The 16153-nt window shown below is 43.3% G+C and overlaps 1 protein-coding gene across 3 annotated transcripts in view; it reads left to right on the forward strand.

The window, feature by feature from the left end:
* RFX6 (regulatory factor X6) overlaps positions 1-16153 on the forward strand; it is a 60346-nt gene that overhangs the window by 38876 nt on the left and 5317 nt on the right. For 2 of the 3 annotated variants that reach the window (XM_019479671.2, XM_014597384.3), the window contains exons 11-17: positions 148-307; positions 1826-1970; positions 3522-3631; positions 8769-8886; positions 9984-10106; positions 12798-13007; positions 13941-14453. In XM_019479671.2, coding sequence (XP_019335216.1) covers positions 148-307; positions 1826-1970; positions 3522-3631; positions 8769-8886; positions 9984-10106; positions 12798-13007; positions 13941-14453 — 1379 coding nt within the window. The remainder of the gene's footprint in view (positions 1-147; positions 308-1825; positions 1971-3521; positions 3632-8768; positions 8887-9983; positions 10107-12797; positions 13008-13940; positions 14454-16153) is intronic. The other variant, XM_019479672.2, reaches the window with a different exon arrangement.

A 16153-nucleotide genomic window follows, 5' to 3' on the forward strand; every position in this document is an offset into this window, starting at 1 on the left:
CTATTCCTTCCTCCTTGAGATTTTGTCTGTCTGCGTTATTATGTTGCTGATATTTCTGCGGGAGGCCCCTTGGCTTTTTAGAAGATACCCCTTAAAAAAGATGCAAATCAATGTTGGTCTTTCTTTAGTAAATTATTTTTACTGTAGTTTACTAGCAGATATAAGAACTTTTGCTAAAAACTGGGAACAGTGGGTAGTTTCTTCTTTGGAAAACCTACCAGAAGCCCTGATGGAAAAGAAACTTCCTATTGCACGAAGATTTGTTTCTTCTCTGAAACGACAGACATCGTTCTTGCACCTAGCTCAGGTAAGCCTGAGAGATAAGAACGGGAATTTGCATCCTACAGGACATTATACATTACATGTAATAAGCCTCACAGAGCAGTGGATACAGCATGATATTGTTAAAAGTCCAGCTGCTGCCAAAAAAACCTCCCTCCCTGTGGATTCAAGACTGAGTGTCACAAAACAAACAAAAGAATGCCATGGGTAGAACTGGTCAAAGCATTTTGAAATTTTCCATTGAATAAAATAGAATGTGTTTTATGATAAAAGGTTCATGAAACAAGTTTTCCCGTTTTTAAACTAGTACTAGTCAGGGGCAAATCTGCATTTCAGGTGACACTATTATAATCCCCTTCAGTATGTTTCTCTGCAAACACTTCTTGCTTTGGCAATCAAATTACAATGTGGGATAAGTGTTCATTAGGGTTTTTTTCCCAAAGTAGAAAATATCAAACGATTCATCTGGCCTAACAGAGAAGAATTTTCCTCTCCATGACTTTCAGTGTGGTGCTTAGTGAGTTTCTCTGTTTTAGATTAAACTGGTATCTCTCTATGTAAGTGACATAGGTCTGATGATGCTAGCTCTCCACTGACAATATCCAGTTATTCACAATTATGAAACAGCACAATACTACGTTGTCCTGTGGGTAGTACACAGATCTGATAGTCAATGTCTGCTATAGATCTCCTTTGTAACTTTGGAAATATTATATAAATGCCTTCACTTCTCCTATTTATAAATTAAGAAAACTAAAAAATGATAGTGACATTCTGCAAGTGCTCCAGTGGAAAGCACTTTACTAAAATATTAATTTTGAACAAACCAAGAGGTAGCTAGCATGAAGCTTGAATCAGGTCTCCCTTGGTCGTGACAGCTCTTTATGATAATTGTTGACATATTTGTCTTCTAGTGGTGGGGAAGTTTGATAGCTGGGCTGTGAAAAAATCTGCTCATTCATCAGCCTAGAAAAAAAACTCCATGAGCCAACCGAAGATGCTTTTTCTTCTAGGAGTTACCGGGTGCATCTACATGTCCAGTTACCCTGACTGAACTCCAGGTGCAGTTCATTCCAGTCAGCTGCTCTTGGGCACAGCATTTACACATGTACCCAGGATTGCAGCAATTTGAACTGGGGCAGGGCAGCCCCAGACTGGCAGAGGACCTGGGGGTTCAACCTAGGGCTCTGGGTGGCAGTAGGGCTCTGGGTGGTAGAGGGGGCTGGCCGGGGCACAAGAGAGCTATAGGGAGCGGCTAGCCAGCTGACAGTCCTGCACTATAGCATTGCTGTGCCCCAACCAGCCCAGGCCACCATCTACACATGCATCTTGGTGCACTAAATGACTCTTTCATAGGATAGTACTTGTCCTGGACAGTAGTATCCTACAGCAGAGTTTACTGCACTTTAATACACATGTAGACAGTGACACTTTACTGTGGAGCTAATTAGTCAGCTCCACAGTAAAGCGCACATGTATCTGCACCCACTGTGTCCTTTATGCTGGTGTAAGCCTTAGCATTTTACCCTGACATCTCTTACAGATTGCCCGACCAGCCCTGTTTGATCAGCTTGTGGTGAACTCTATGGTATCTGATATTGAAAAAGTTGATTTGAATAGCATTGGCTCTCAAGCTCTGCTCACGGTCTCTAGCAGCCCAGACTCTGATGGGGAGGTCTACACTGAATGTAAGTTTGTGGTAAGGTATTTTGTCAAGTAAACTTTGTGCATCCAACTCTGAATTGCCTATGATAGGTTAGGGTTCACCTAAAAAAATCAAAGAAAGCCTTTCAGTTGGACCATTGCATCTAACAAGAGAAACTTAAGACCAAATACTACATGCTAGAATCAGTCTTGGTAATGGAGCTTTAACAAAGTTGCACCTGATTTTGTCTTCCCAGCTGGACATTTTTTTGAAATGGTGGTCATTTAGAGCAGGACTGGACAACCTGAAGCATAAGTGCTAGACGTAGCCTCTGTGTGTGGCATATGACAGATCAGGGAGGGGACAACACAGCAGCAGATAGGGCAGAAAGTAGAATGGGAGATCAACAGGGAGCAGGTTTAGAAAATACTCTCTACATCATCTTCTAGAATCTAGATATAAATTATAACTTTTTTCATGTAGGCCAGCAAAAGTGATCAGTTCCTGAAAATGTTTCTTAACAACTTGCTTAATAGTAAAGACAGGGTACTAGGGCTACTAAAGAAAAACTGCTAAAATCACCTTTATTTTCTAGCTTCACTTACTAGGTTCTAGAGCTGATTGACTTTTTTGTGCATAAGAGGATACTTCGGAGAAAACTAATCTTTATACGAAATTAAAGTTCTTGGTAAAATTAAATATCTATTTTTCCATTCTCTATTTTCTGTAAAATTTTCTAAAACTCATTTCTCTTCAAAATCATTTTCTACTTTTTAAAACTTATTCCTATATCAGTCTGGAACTATAAAAGGAGAAAAGGTGCTTTTTTGAGGCAAAAGGATACAACCTTCTTCTCTTCAGGACCTAAATATATTATTACTGCTACTTATCACTTTGGAGACATATTGGTCAGAAACTGACAGAACTGACAGCAAAAGCTTCTTCTATTAACATGAAAGTCTGAAGGAATTATATTTTGTTCTATCTTCAGTTAAGTAATGGATCACAACCAGTTCCATTTTAGTTGCCCTTTTACTCTCATTTTCCCATCTTTTACTGTTTTATGTTTTGCTCTTGCTATCTTAAGTGCAAAAATAAGATATTAGCCATAAATCAATTGGGTAAGCATATCAAAGGCTTTATAAAGGAGGGAATCTTGGAAGTTTTTGCTGTTTGACTGTGCTATTCCTAATGAGAATCCATTGGCATTGGAGAAGCTAAACACAATAAGCTGTTATCCACTACCAAACACACACGTTATCAGATGGTAATTCTGTGTTCTGTGCCCTTTTAAACTTGGAGCTAGACATAGTTCCAAAAGTAAATCCTTAAACAAATGGAAAAGTCAGTATTCTCTTGTTTACTGTTATTTTCATAGAAAACATCTATTGTCGTAGTCTCCCTTAATTTGCAGTGTTGAAGAACTTTTAACACCTGAATGGTTGCTTCATTGGTGAATTTCTTATTCTTTCACTGCTCTAATTCTTGCCTTGCCTTTCTTTTCCATGCTACAAAATTGTCAAATGACTGGTGAGTGGTTTTCTCTCCTCTTCAGAGTAGTGTGCAACGATATTTTTTCCTTTTTACATGGTAGATGACTCTATTACAGTGTTTCAAGAACTGAAGGACCTGCTAAAGAAGAATGCCACTGTGGAATCATTTATTGAGTGGTTGGATACTGTGGTTGAGCAAAGGGTTATCAAGGTATCAAATGTTTATCAAATGTTCTGTCTGATTCAGGACCAAAACCTACTCACCTTACTCATGTAAGCTGTCCCATTAGCTACAAGATGGATATTTCAAAAGCAATCAGTACTGGCTTTATTCTCTTCTCACTGGGCATGTATAGACATTGATGCTTTATTGTGCAGCAAATTAGTCTTCTGTGCAGTAAAGCATCTTGTGTAAATGTGCCCACTGAAATCCATGACTTCAGTCAATGGGCAACTTCTCAGGTGGCTTAAATTGTTATAGCTCCATTAGCTCTAGCTGGTGTGTCTACACAAGACAGTTTGCTGTGCAGTAGACTAATTTGCTGTGTAGTAAAGCATTACGGTCTACACTTGTGCAAAAGTTAGGGCACGGTAGACTAATTTACTGTGCGGCCGGATAGTCTTGTCAGATACAGGTGGTATCCAGTAGCACAGTAAATTACTGCACTTAAATGCACGTGTAGATGGTGATGTTAGAATTAGTTTGCTCCAGCTCAAATTGGGCCAGAGTATATTCACTCTTATTAATTGCATATGTAGATGCTCCCACTGAGAATCTATTCTAATAACTTAAGAGTTAGAACCAATCCTGAATGTTTTTGAAAATCCCAACTCATTCAGTGACCTCTAAATAAAAAAACTCAGCGACCTCTCAGTTCTGGCCTCAGAATCAGTACTCCAAAGAATGCATATAAAAGAAGTATACTCCATAACTTTTTTGACTTCCCTGGGATTGCTCAGATGAATAAGGTGAGCTGGAGTTGTTCCCTAGAGATGCAGCTCTTTAGTATTTTTTATATTATGTGTGTAGCATTACATATGCTTCTATTTAATGCAATGGAGGAAATTGTATAGAATTAATATCCACAATAGATCACTTATATGAATAACGAATAACATCATGAAGTGCCCCATTGTAGTTTTAATCTGAGCAAACTATTATTACTTAAAATCTTTTGGGAATGACTTCTTATGGAGAAGTAAAATATTTTTGCTCTACCCATATTAAATTGTTTAATATCGCCAGCATATAGGTTTGTGTACAGTTAAATTATCATTATTATTATTACTATTATATTTTGATTTCTACAACCAAAATACTTGTGTATTTGAGAACAGTAACTCAAACTGGTTCCTGCTCACCTGTCAAGACCTGCATTTCATTCTGGGTTGCAACTGGAATAGCAAATAGCAACCCTATGTGAGACTTAAAGCATCTAAAACACCAGAGTCATTAGGGAAATCCTGAGCTTCAGGAAATAGTAAGATTAATGATTGTAAGGCAAATGCCTGACTCTGAATCAGGCCTTTACAGTGCAGAAGAAGCCATAGGCGCTGACTCCGTGGGTTCTCCGGGACTCAGGCATCCATGAAAAGTATTAGTGGATGCTTAACACCCACGAGCTATGGCCATTTTGGTTTTACGCATTAGATCTCCATGGCTACTTGCAAATGTTAAAAACAAAAACCCCAAAAATGCTTTACTAAAAGAAGGAACACTTTATTTCAACCTGGCTCTACAGGATCTGTAAAGATTAGGAACGTCAGTAGGGCTTTTTGTCACTTTTAGCTAAAACTGGTTCAATCAGCTATTAGATAAAAGTGCCAAAAAAGCCCCACTGAAGTATCTGGTCTTTATAGACGTTGGGCGAGCTGGGTTAAAGTAACGTGCTGCCTCTTCTAAGCATGCACAGGGCTCGGCACAGGAATGTGTCTAGTTTAAAGTAAAGCACCGTTTTGTTTTGTTCTGTTTTTTTATGTTTGCAAGCACCCACTGGCAAAACCCAAAGTTGGCGCCTATGAAAGGAACATTTCTTTAATTTTTTTTGAAAATGTAGTGATTTGCAGGGATCCTAGTTTTTCCTGATAAAAAATTGCAAATTCTCTGATAAAAACTCCAAAATCCATGATTAAAATGAAACACAACTATATATATAGGTATCGAGTGAACACACTGTTTTATTGATATATTTACAATTTTAAAGCAATTTGGAAGCCTACCAGTGCATCAGTCACTATAGTAAAATAAATTCTAAGTACCTATAAATTTTGGTATTTGATTTTGGGTTTTTTATCATGGAAAAATCAGCTCCCTCTGCCCCCTTCACTCACCAGGATGCAGGTCCAGGCCCCTCACTCATAACCCACAGCCCCCTGGGCCCTGCTAGTGCCCTTCACTCTGCCCCACAGCCCCCCCAGTCCTGCTGGTTCCCCTCACTCCACAACCATAGCCAGCTGAGCCTCACTCTCCCACCACAGCCCCAACCCCCCGCTTCCCTCCCAGCTCTGCTGGTGACACTTGCCCCTCACCCTCAGCTCCCTGCCCTCCCCAGCTGCCAGGGCTACAGGGCCAGGGACCTGGGTCTGCAGCCCCCTACCCCCACAGCAACACCCGAGCCCCAGTTGTTGCCTGCGGGAGGCGGTGACTACTGCAGCCCAAGCATGGAGCTTGACTCCCCCTCCGTCACAGGCAGCACAGCTAGAATGGAACTAATGGTGGGGGGGGGTTAGTGCAGGCTGCTCACTGCAGGCATGGGTGGAGGGGTGAGGCTGGCTCTCTTCCGCGTGCACTCCTGGGGACAGTAGTGGGGGGCATGTGTCCTCCAGATTGGTGCTCAGGGTGGGGGTAGGCTGCCTGCTGCAGGATCAGGCTCCCTTTCCTGCTGCCTTCCCACCTCTGCAGCCCGGCAGGCACAGCAACACAGAGCGGAGCCAGGCGGGAAAGCTCGTTGAGCCATAATGAGGGCAGTGTGCCTCCTGCCTGCCTCAGAGCAGTGGGGGTGGCAGCATGGGGTTGTGCCCTTCGCTGCTCCAGGGCAGACAGGGGGCACATTGCTAGGGCAGCATGGGGCTCACAGCGGCGGCATCAAGCTTCCCCGCCTGGTCCTGCTCTGCCCTGCTGTGCTGGGTCCCACCCACTGGGCTGTGGAGGCCTCAGGGGGAGGGCAGCAGGGTGGGGAGCTCAAGCCCACAGCAGGCAGCCCACACCTGCCCCCACCCGCCCCCACCCCACACACAGATCTGGGGGCACGTGTCCCCCTGCCCTCCCAGGAACATGCACAGAGGCAGGGAGCTGGCCCCATCCGAACAGGCTGCCTATGGCCCCATGCTGCTTCCCACTGGGGCCCTGTGGCTGTGCATTGCAGCCCTGATCCCCAAGCCCCATGCATGGCCCAGTAGCAGCCCTACCCCCAGCCCTACCCTGCTCAGTCCCCTTTCTCCCTCCCTATGGGGGCCTCAATTCCTCCCCCACACCAGACTTACCTGTGGGAGCTGCTCTCCAGGTCCCTCCTCCCGCTCCCCCCAGCCCCTTGCAGGCCAGCCTGCAGAGAACGCTCTGCAAAAGAGCAAAATTTGCATGTTTCACTGTTAAAATGAAAACTACGTTTTTCTCTGGGAAAAGGGAAAATCAGAAAACCTGGGTCCCTGGTGCTTTGTAATACTGAAATCTGCTCCTCACAACTTACTAAGCACTGTAATATAAATGGGAAGGTAGCATGTTCTAATAAACAGAGGAATGATTTCTAGTCCTGGCTCTACCGCCAACTTGCTAAGTGACCTTGGACACTTTCACTTCTGTGTATTTCTGGTATTGTTGCTAAGCACTTTGCTGAATCAAGGCCAAAATTCAGAGGAAGAGAGCCACACAGATGCCTAACTCCCATCAATTGTAAATGCCATTTGAACCCTTGAATATATAAAGACAGAATTTTATATTTACTATCTAAAATGTTATATTTTGTTCCCCAACTCATCATGGGGAAACAACCCTGGAAGACACATCTGTTTGTTTAATACAGTATCACATAATAGATACAGAATGGCATGTGTATCTGTAATCATCTAAAAAAAATGAGAATCACAAGAGCCCACTAGACGAGTCCAGTTTAGGTAATGATTTGCGAAACGTAATCCTTCCATTGCCCTCCACCTTCTGTTCATGTTAAAATGCAGTTATTGTGAGACTCATAAACCTGCTTCTTTCTGTTTGCCATTTGAGAAAATGACAGCTTCCAATGTTACCACATAGAGCAAAGCCCTCCTGGTGAAGTGACAGCCAAGAGTAAATAGAGGCCAGATACAGATACTCAGTTTCTACCTGAAGAATCAAAATTCTCCTGGTAGAAACCAAAAATGTGCAGATATTCAGTTATTTTCTCCCAAAGCATAAATGGCTTCCAGGAGAAAAATAACCTGACAACAACTCAGGCTAAATCACTCCCAGGATAGTTTCTTCTCTGATCAGCTGGGCAGCAAAACAGCAAGGAGGAGCCAGGCTTGATAAAGCCTCCACATGCCCAGCTCTCAGCCCTCCCAGATTTGAAATTGTTAGCCCATTGCTCAGCTGAATGATAGGGAAAACCACAGGGGCTGAGAGCTGTACATGCAGAAACTTTCCCTGGCCCAGCTCCCAGCCCCTCTGACTTTCCTTTGCTGCCTGAACTGCCCAGCTGACCTGGAGCAGTGCAGAGGGAGTTAGGCTGCTTTGCCATCCATGGTGGCAAGGCCTTGGAGCTTTGCCATGACAGCAAAAAGCTCTGCACTGCTTTGGGTCAGCCCAGACCAGTAGGAAGCATGGACCATGCAGAGCCTTGCCACAGCAGCTTCCTTTCCCTGCACTCCTCCAGGTTAGCCCAGGGGAGTTAAAAAAGTGGGGCTATTCTGCAGAAAGAACCAGGTGGGTTCCCACTATGGGAAAATGCCCCCCTCCTGCCAATCAGCTGATTCATGGGATAGGAAGGGGCATTCTTTCAGGGCAGGAACCCTCCCCAGCTGTCTGTGGTAGCTGCTACTTTTCAGCACCTGTCAAATGCCACTTGACAGCCAGCACCCTTCCCAGGCAGGGGACAGGGCAGTCTGTCAATTAACGGGCTTCTCCAAGGATGGGGTTGGTCATTTAGGGGTGCATGCTGCTCCTTTGAGACATACCACTGAAGTATTCTACATTCCAGCCAACCTGAGCTCTTCTGTTCAGCCAAGTGGCCTAGGAACCCTATGAACTGTTAAGAACAATTCACTCTCCTCCCTGCCTTGCTGTGTTTCTGACTTCATGAAAGGGGTGGACTTCCCTGTCTGGAGAAGTAAACTTAGTTTACTTATTGATTTTTCTTTCTTCATCTCTCTTTTAGGCAAGCAAACAAAATGGAAGGTCATTAAAGAAGAGAGCCCAAGATTTCCTTCTCAAATGGAGCTTTTTTGGTGCCCGAGTGATGCATAATCTCACCTTAAACAACGCATCAAGTTTTGGTACTCTGGGCTTCATAAAACCCCATCTATTTCCTGCCCACATGCTGAGCACTCTGTTTAACCTGCACACCACCTGCAAAACACATGAGATTGTCCTGATATTTCTCTGACCGGATTCCAAAACACTGTATAATGTGCATTGCCTCCTCCCTCTTAAAAAAAAATAATCCTAGCAGTAATTCATTGGATGCTGGGGTTGATTATTAAGTTTTTAAAGTTATTTTTTTTTCAAATTAGTTTGTCATTTAGGAGCTACAACTAATAGGTATAATTTGATTGAGCAACAGAGCCACAATCAAATTTCCCAAGATCTGAGAAAAGCAATTTAAATTATTATTGTGTATGAATCCATTTAGTAAAATAGTGACTGTTTTTTCAGTGAGGCCATTTTACAAGAAATGTAGCTAAATATCTCTAGGTTGAGCTCTAGGATTCCTAGACATGAAACTGCAATGTTATATTTATGGGTTTTTTTAGGATTTTAATACAAATAGCATATCCTAAAGTATTATTTTTTTAACATTTTAATGTACTTCAAATTGGGTATTTCAAAATTAGAAAATGCTTCTGGACTAAATGAAAATCACTTCACATTAGCACATCATTTCCTAATTTCTTCCTGTAGCTGCAAATTAACTTTTATCTTAAACTGAAAGAGCATTTGGAAAGCCTACAGGGCGATATCTGTTTTAATGTGATATTTCCTTGAAATAAGCTCCAATACTTTGTCAACCTTTGACTGCTTACAAGGCAAACATAAATAAAGCAGAGTCAGGCACATTCGAGTCAAGCTCAGCCTTATCTAACTCTAGTGTGTGCCCTCTTCAAGTATAAAGCATGTCTCACTTTCATCAGTATTTTTCTTTGATGTAATTAGTGGCCAAATAGCCTACAGGACAGTAAACAATTGAACTAGGTGGGCCTGTGCAAAGAGAGATTAGAGCTAGAAGTCCGCACTATTCCTTGTTGGTCTTAGCAGGTCATTTAAAGTCCAACAATTATTTGTTTGTTTCACTCACTTCTTGTAAAGTGTTGGGAGATGGTCACAAAGATAACTCAGCTACTCTTTCTCATTCTCTCTCTTTCTCAATTTAAAGGTTCTTTTCATTTGATTCGTATGCTGCTAGATGAGTACATTCTGCTAGCAATGGAGACCCAGTTCAACAATGACAAAGAACAGGAACTCCAGAATCTACTGGACAAGTATATGAAGAACTTGGGTAACTGGATTGTAAAGTTTGGTTCTTTTTGCTTTTATTTATATATGCCCTGGCCCTGCAAGACCTATCTACCTGTGTAACTTAAAATACAAGAGAGGTAATTAGCCACGGTTGTCTGAAGTCAGGCTGGACCTGGTGCTATGCATGCTGCAGATGGCATGGGGGTGGCTTGGGGTGCTCCACGCAGCTTGTGCCATGTGAAGCACTGGATCCAGCCTGGGCATCACAGATGGTACACACCCCATGCTGGCCTCATGGGCCATATGCACAGTGAGCCCAGAGCTGGAATGCGCTGCATACAGAACAGGGAACCAACATGAGGTGTGTGTGCCATGTGCCAGCCCCCTGTGCCTCATGCACTGCACAAGGCTATGCGTCATGTGCTGGACTGACCAGCCCTGGAGATTGCTATGCATGTGCCAGTATCTGTGGCCAGCTTGGGACATGTGCTTTCAGCTGCCTGTAAGCTGGACCTGGTGCTGCACATGGCACAGTGGTCTGGAATGCAGGCTGCATGTGGCATCCTGTGCTGCCCATGGCACCAGGTCCTGTCTGCGCTCCCCATGCCATCCCTGAGGGCCAGCACTCATGGTACATGGGCAGGGCTCAGCACCACAAACACTCTGCAGGGAATTGATCCTGGTCCAGCCTGCAGACAAGCTCAGGTATGCTCATCCAGGCTCCAGGACTGGATGAATTAGACACCCTTAGACTAATTCATTCAGAAAGGCATAATCTTTCATTGGATGCTCTCTGATGAAGTAGGCAGTCACCCACAAAAGTTTATGTCTTTCTGCAGGAGTTAATCTTAAAGATGCTAGACTGCCCTGCCTTCTCCCTTAAAACACAAGATCAGTCTGGTTAACTTCAGCTGAACTACTTGTGTGCTTTAAGTATATGAAAAAGTATTAAGTATTAGCATGAAGTAAAGAATAGAATTAATCTTTAAAGAGCATTTTAAAACACTCCCAGCTATTATACTGCTTGAATGGTGACATTTATATCATGTTCCAGGCACTTTAATGTAGGATTATAGGTAAGGAGTCTACTCAGTTTGTGATTTTGTGGAAACCATGAAATCTGGGATGAAATCTCCCTGCTTTTTTCCTTCACGTAATTTGTAAAAATAAAATGCTGCCATGGCCCAGTTTCACAGCTTGCCGGGGGGAGGGGGAGAAGGCACCAGCTGGTGGGGCCACATGAAGGGCAGCAAACAAGATGGTGGCCGCTAATCCCCCCACTGGGGCCTCTCCACCAATCAGTACCAATGGGCTGGGCCTCATGAAAGGCAGCCAGCAGACAGAATGGTGGCCACCCCCTTGTCCCTCCTCTCAGGCCTTTCTGCCAATCAGTGTTGAGGGGTGGGGCCAGTGAACACATCCAGGAACTATTTACAAAATTTATGTTTATGCTGTGACCAACCCATGGGAATTGTTTAGTCTCACCAGGTGCCCATACACATGCAAAGAGGCTGCTCCAACGTGCTGTAATTACAATGCATCAGAGCAGATTTCATTGAGTCTGTTGGAGCTCCAGCAGACTCCAGTGCCTTATGTACCAGCCTCCCGGTGCTGAAAAATGGTGGTGGGGGCACTTTAGCTAAAGCTTATTTGATAAGGTTTAGGTAAAGCGCCCCCCCACCATTTTTCAACACGGGGAGGCTGGTACACATGACACTCTGGGTGCTTTAATTAGAGCGGCCCTTGGAGCCACTCTAATTAAAGCACCCCTCCCCCCCACACACACTCCTGAAGTATGTGTATAAATGCCCACCATGATTATAGGATCACAGGAAAGGAGGGCTGGAAGGGACCATATGAGCTCATCTAGTCCAGTCTTCTGGACTAAACGAAGCTTAGGAAACTGCATCCGGACCAAATGTAGGTCTCTATTATTCCATATAAATCCAGGATAACTGCATTTGGTTCAGCAGACTTACATTTGATGTACACTGATCTAGATTAAACTCATTTTTAGCTGTTTCTTCATCACCTAATTGCACGCATTCAGGTCAGTAAATCCCACTGATTTTTATCTTATAATGGAAATTGGCTATTGTTGTTATTATTAAATTCAACTCTACAGAAGAGTCTTCTGTTCAGCATTTAAATTCAGTTTGGGGACTATGGTGAGGATGCAGGGTAAAATCTTGGTCCCACTTGAAGAACAGCAGAACTCTTACTGACTTCATTGCGATCAGGGGTACTGAAAGCTTGACGTACAGAAAAGTACAGGTCTCAACTAGGATAGGGACTTTAAATCTCCCTGCTTTTCTCCTTCATGCAATTAAGGATAAAACATGAACCTAATTCATCCCTCGTGTGACTCAACTGACTTAATTTACTTCAGTAAAATTACAAGAGGGATGAATCTGATCCATGTATTTACTGTTACTGCTTCAATTTGGAGCAATTCTTCTGCTGGTATCTATAGCATAGATTGGTGGGTATAGAACACAATAGAAGAGACTTGAAAGGGAAGACCACGGCAACACTTTAAAAGATGCATATGTTGACTACATGCAATGTTTGGGATCTTTATAAGATTTTGAATTTTAAAATAAGTTACCAAATTGATCTACTATTTAACCATTATCATAAGTCACTTCACATATTGTTTACATGCCGACATGACTTTCCACACTATGTATATGTGCACGAGCTACCAGGTATTTTCACTAACTTTTTCCAGATGCAAGTAAAGCCACCTTCACTGCATCACCAAGCTCTTGCTTCCTGGCAAATCGTAACAAAGCTGCTACCCTGGCTAGCGACACATCAGTGAAAAATGAGTGCCTTGTGGAGCAAGCCTACATTTCACTGTCAGCTAACCAGCACAACAACTTGCCCTCTGGTTTGAATCCTTTCTCCCCAGGGGACAATGAGACTCTACAGCTAACAGGTAGGCATCAGTCTCTCCTCTTATCTTTTGCTGGTATCATTGCTCTTTTAGTAGAGTCATGCAGAGTTATAAAAAAAGAATACTGTGTAAAGTTTATTTAACCCACTGGTGACTGAGTCCCCCTCTATACTGTTACACAGATGATTCAAGCTTATAAAGCCTTCAGCTACCACCGCCACTCACTTTGATTTAAATTACTGTGGACCTCTTTTGCTCAGAATGGTTTACCTTTGTGCAGAGGGTATGAACATCATCAGCCTGAGCCCATGAACTGACATGATGGGTAACAACTCATTGTGTTATTGCCTCTAGCCCAGTGGTCCTCAGCCTTTTTAACCTCAAGGCACCACTCCATAACTTTTCTGAATTTGGCAAAACCCCATTTTAAAAACTAATTTCACATGTCTCTTGACTGCGGAAAAATAATAGAGCAATTCTTCTGTTGTAAAGAATTCAGAAAGGCCACAGCAGGTTGGAATGTTTTTGACACTGTGATTTCCTATTTGAAATCTCTGGACTTATTTTGTGAATCATGTGTAAGAATTTGCACACCTAACAGTGCTAAGGTTGCACAATACTCTGCTACACCCTTAAGAGGATCTCATGACACCCCGAGGTGCCATGGCAATCTGGTTGACAGCTGCTTTAACTACTACTTAACTTGGTAGCCTCAAGGTTGATCAGCATGCGGAGGATGGAACAGGGTACCTCCAAAGAGAATTGTGTGAGTTGCTCCAGTTTAACATAAAGGGTGAAGTCTGTGCAAGTTGTAGACTCTAACAAAGCTTATCCTCTGTAGCAACTTAGAACCATAACTTGTGTTCACCAAGTCATCAGATAGCTATACTTTAAACTTTAAAGAAACCCTCTCAAGTCAGTCTCTGAAAATGAGACAGCATGATACTAAATAATGCCAATATTTGTTTCTTTCAGGGCAGATGGAGCTCTCGCAAAGCACTGGCCCTCTGATGACTCCACCCATTTCTCCAGCCATGGTCAGTCGAGGAAGTGTTATCAATCAGGGGCCAATGACTGGGAGACCTCCGAGTGTAGGCCCTGTGTTATCTACACATTCACACTGCTCTTCCTATTCAGAGCCTCTCTACCAGACTCTCTCACAAACTAATCAGAGCTACTATGGCCCCAACTCCAATTACCAGACCATGTTCAGGACCCAGGTTCATCCAACTTCGGGATCTTATCAGCACAGAGCAGAGCATGGTCGATTTACAGCCTTGAGTGAGCAGCAGTTCTCCAGGGACTACTTCAGTAGCAGCTGTGCTGTGTCTCCATACAATGCCAGGTCTCCCTCTAGTTATGGGCCCTCCTCAGCTTCACAGGATGCACATAATATGCAGTTTCTGAATACTGGGAGTTTCAATTTTCTGAGCAATTCAGTGGCTGCTGCCTGTCCAGGAGCAACATATCCGTCTAATGCTTCCAATGGTATTAACCCTTAAAAGTCTCCTTTTTTTTCTCTCTGACTGTCCCTTCATATCTAGAAGCAAAATTTTTGCTCTGTCTGCTTTATCAGTACATAAGGCATTCTTCAGTTTCTGTTCACATCTTTTGTCTTCCTATGCGTCTGGCAGTCTGCTACTCTGGTGACACAGAGCAGCTGTAATGCCATCCCAACCAGCTACCTGAGGACTGATTTCTGCCTGGGGCTTTGGGGGCAACCAGGGGCATACTCAGCTAGCATTGTGGCTACGAATCTCCTATGCCAACCTCCATCTGGCACAGTTCAGATAAAGCAGTCAAAGAGCCAATGTGTCCCTATACTTACCGTGGCTCAAAAAGCTTCTTAGGCAGCTGGGGGTAAAGTAGCCCTCTCATTACTCTGTCTTACATCAGGAGCCACTGCAGTGGCCACTAGCTCCCAAAGTTAAAATGAAAAAATAAAAGATGCTAAAAGCACTTGGCTTGGCTGCTATTTAGGATTTTGGATGTAGCATATATTTCTGTGACCTGTAACACAGCTGTCATGTTCCATCCCAGAGACAGTGTGAGTGAAATGATTCCTATAGAAACTGTAGTCTCTAGATTAGTGTATAAAGTGGTTTGGGATCCTTCAAGATAAAAGATGCCAGAAAAAGGTGCCAGATACTGTTATCATGTTGATTTTCTTACTTTTCTACCTAAATCATCCATTCAGCTATTCATTATTTTGGGCCACATTATAAAAAGGGCAGAATGGAATTATGGAATCAATTTTGAGCAACTGCTCCTCTATGTTCTGCTTGTAGGTGTCACAGTTTAATTTGGAACTTTAAAATGAAAATTTCATTCTGTGCTAAAACCAGGAGCAAATGTTAGGGTTTCTACTCTCCTCATTGCACGGACATAGTTCCTTAATGCCTATTCCTTAATGTTTAACAGGTTATATGTATACATAATGGTACTTGTTCTAAAGGAACTTACACAGTAATACTACACACAGTAACTGGCTAGGACAAATTCCAAATTTATGTAAACAATTAACTGAAACATACTGACTAAAGCAGGGGTGGGCAATTATTTTGGGTAGAGACCGCTTACTGAGTTTTGGCAAGCCATCAAGGGCTGCATGACAGGCAGCCCAGGGCAGATAAATATTAATTGTCTACATTTTTTAGGGGCCACACAGGCTGGATTGAATGGCCTGGCAGGCTGCATACAGCCCCCGGGTCGTATTTTGCCCACCCCTGGACTAAAGCATGTCACTCACTGGTCATGTCTACATGAGACATTTACTGCAAAACTGACTAAGTAGCTTTGCAGTAAGCATCTACATGTGCATCATTATTAGGGCGCTGAAACTAATAAACTTCCTGCTGCAGTTTTTTTGGGCACAGCAGCGCATGTATAGACACTGACCTCGGTGTGGATGAGTTAGTATGGAGGCTGCCTGCTGGCTAGCCTCACACAGAAAGAACCTTGTGCCCCAGCCAGCCCTTCCGCAGAACATGAGCCTGGTCAGAGCAGCCCCAGGCTGGTAGGCTGACCCCTGGGGAGCCCTGCCAGCCAGGACTGCTCCAACCGAGCTCCATGTGCTGCATGTGAATAAACTCCGAACCTGATTGCTCAGGAGTTAATTGCTCCTGGGTATATGTTCAAATGGTGCGCCTAAGACCAAAAAATTCCAGTGCAATAAACTCCAGAGTTTA

This window comes from Alligator mississippiensis, chromosome 1, assembly GCF_030867095.1.
Source record: "Alligator mississippiensis isolate rAllMis1 chromosome 1, rAllMis1, whole genome shotgun sequence".
Classification (NCBI taxonomy): domain Eukaryota; kingdom Metazoa; phylum Chordata; order Crocodylia; family Alligatoridae; genus Alligator; species Alligator mississippiensis.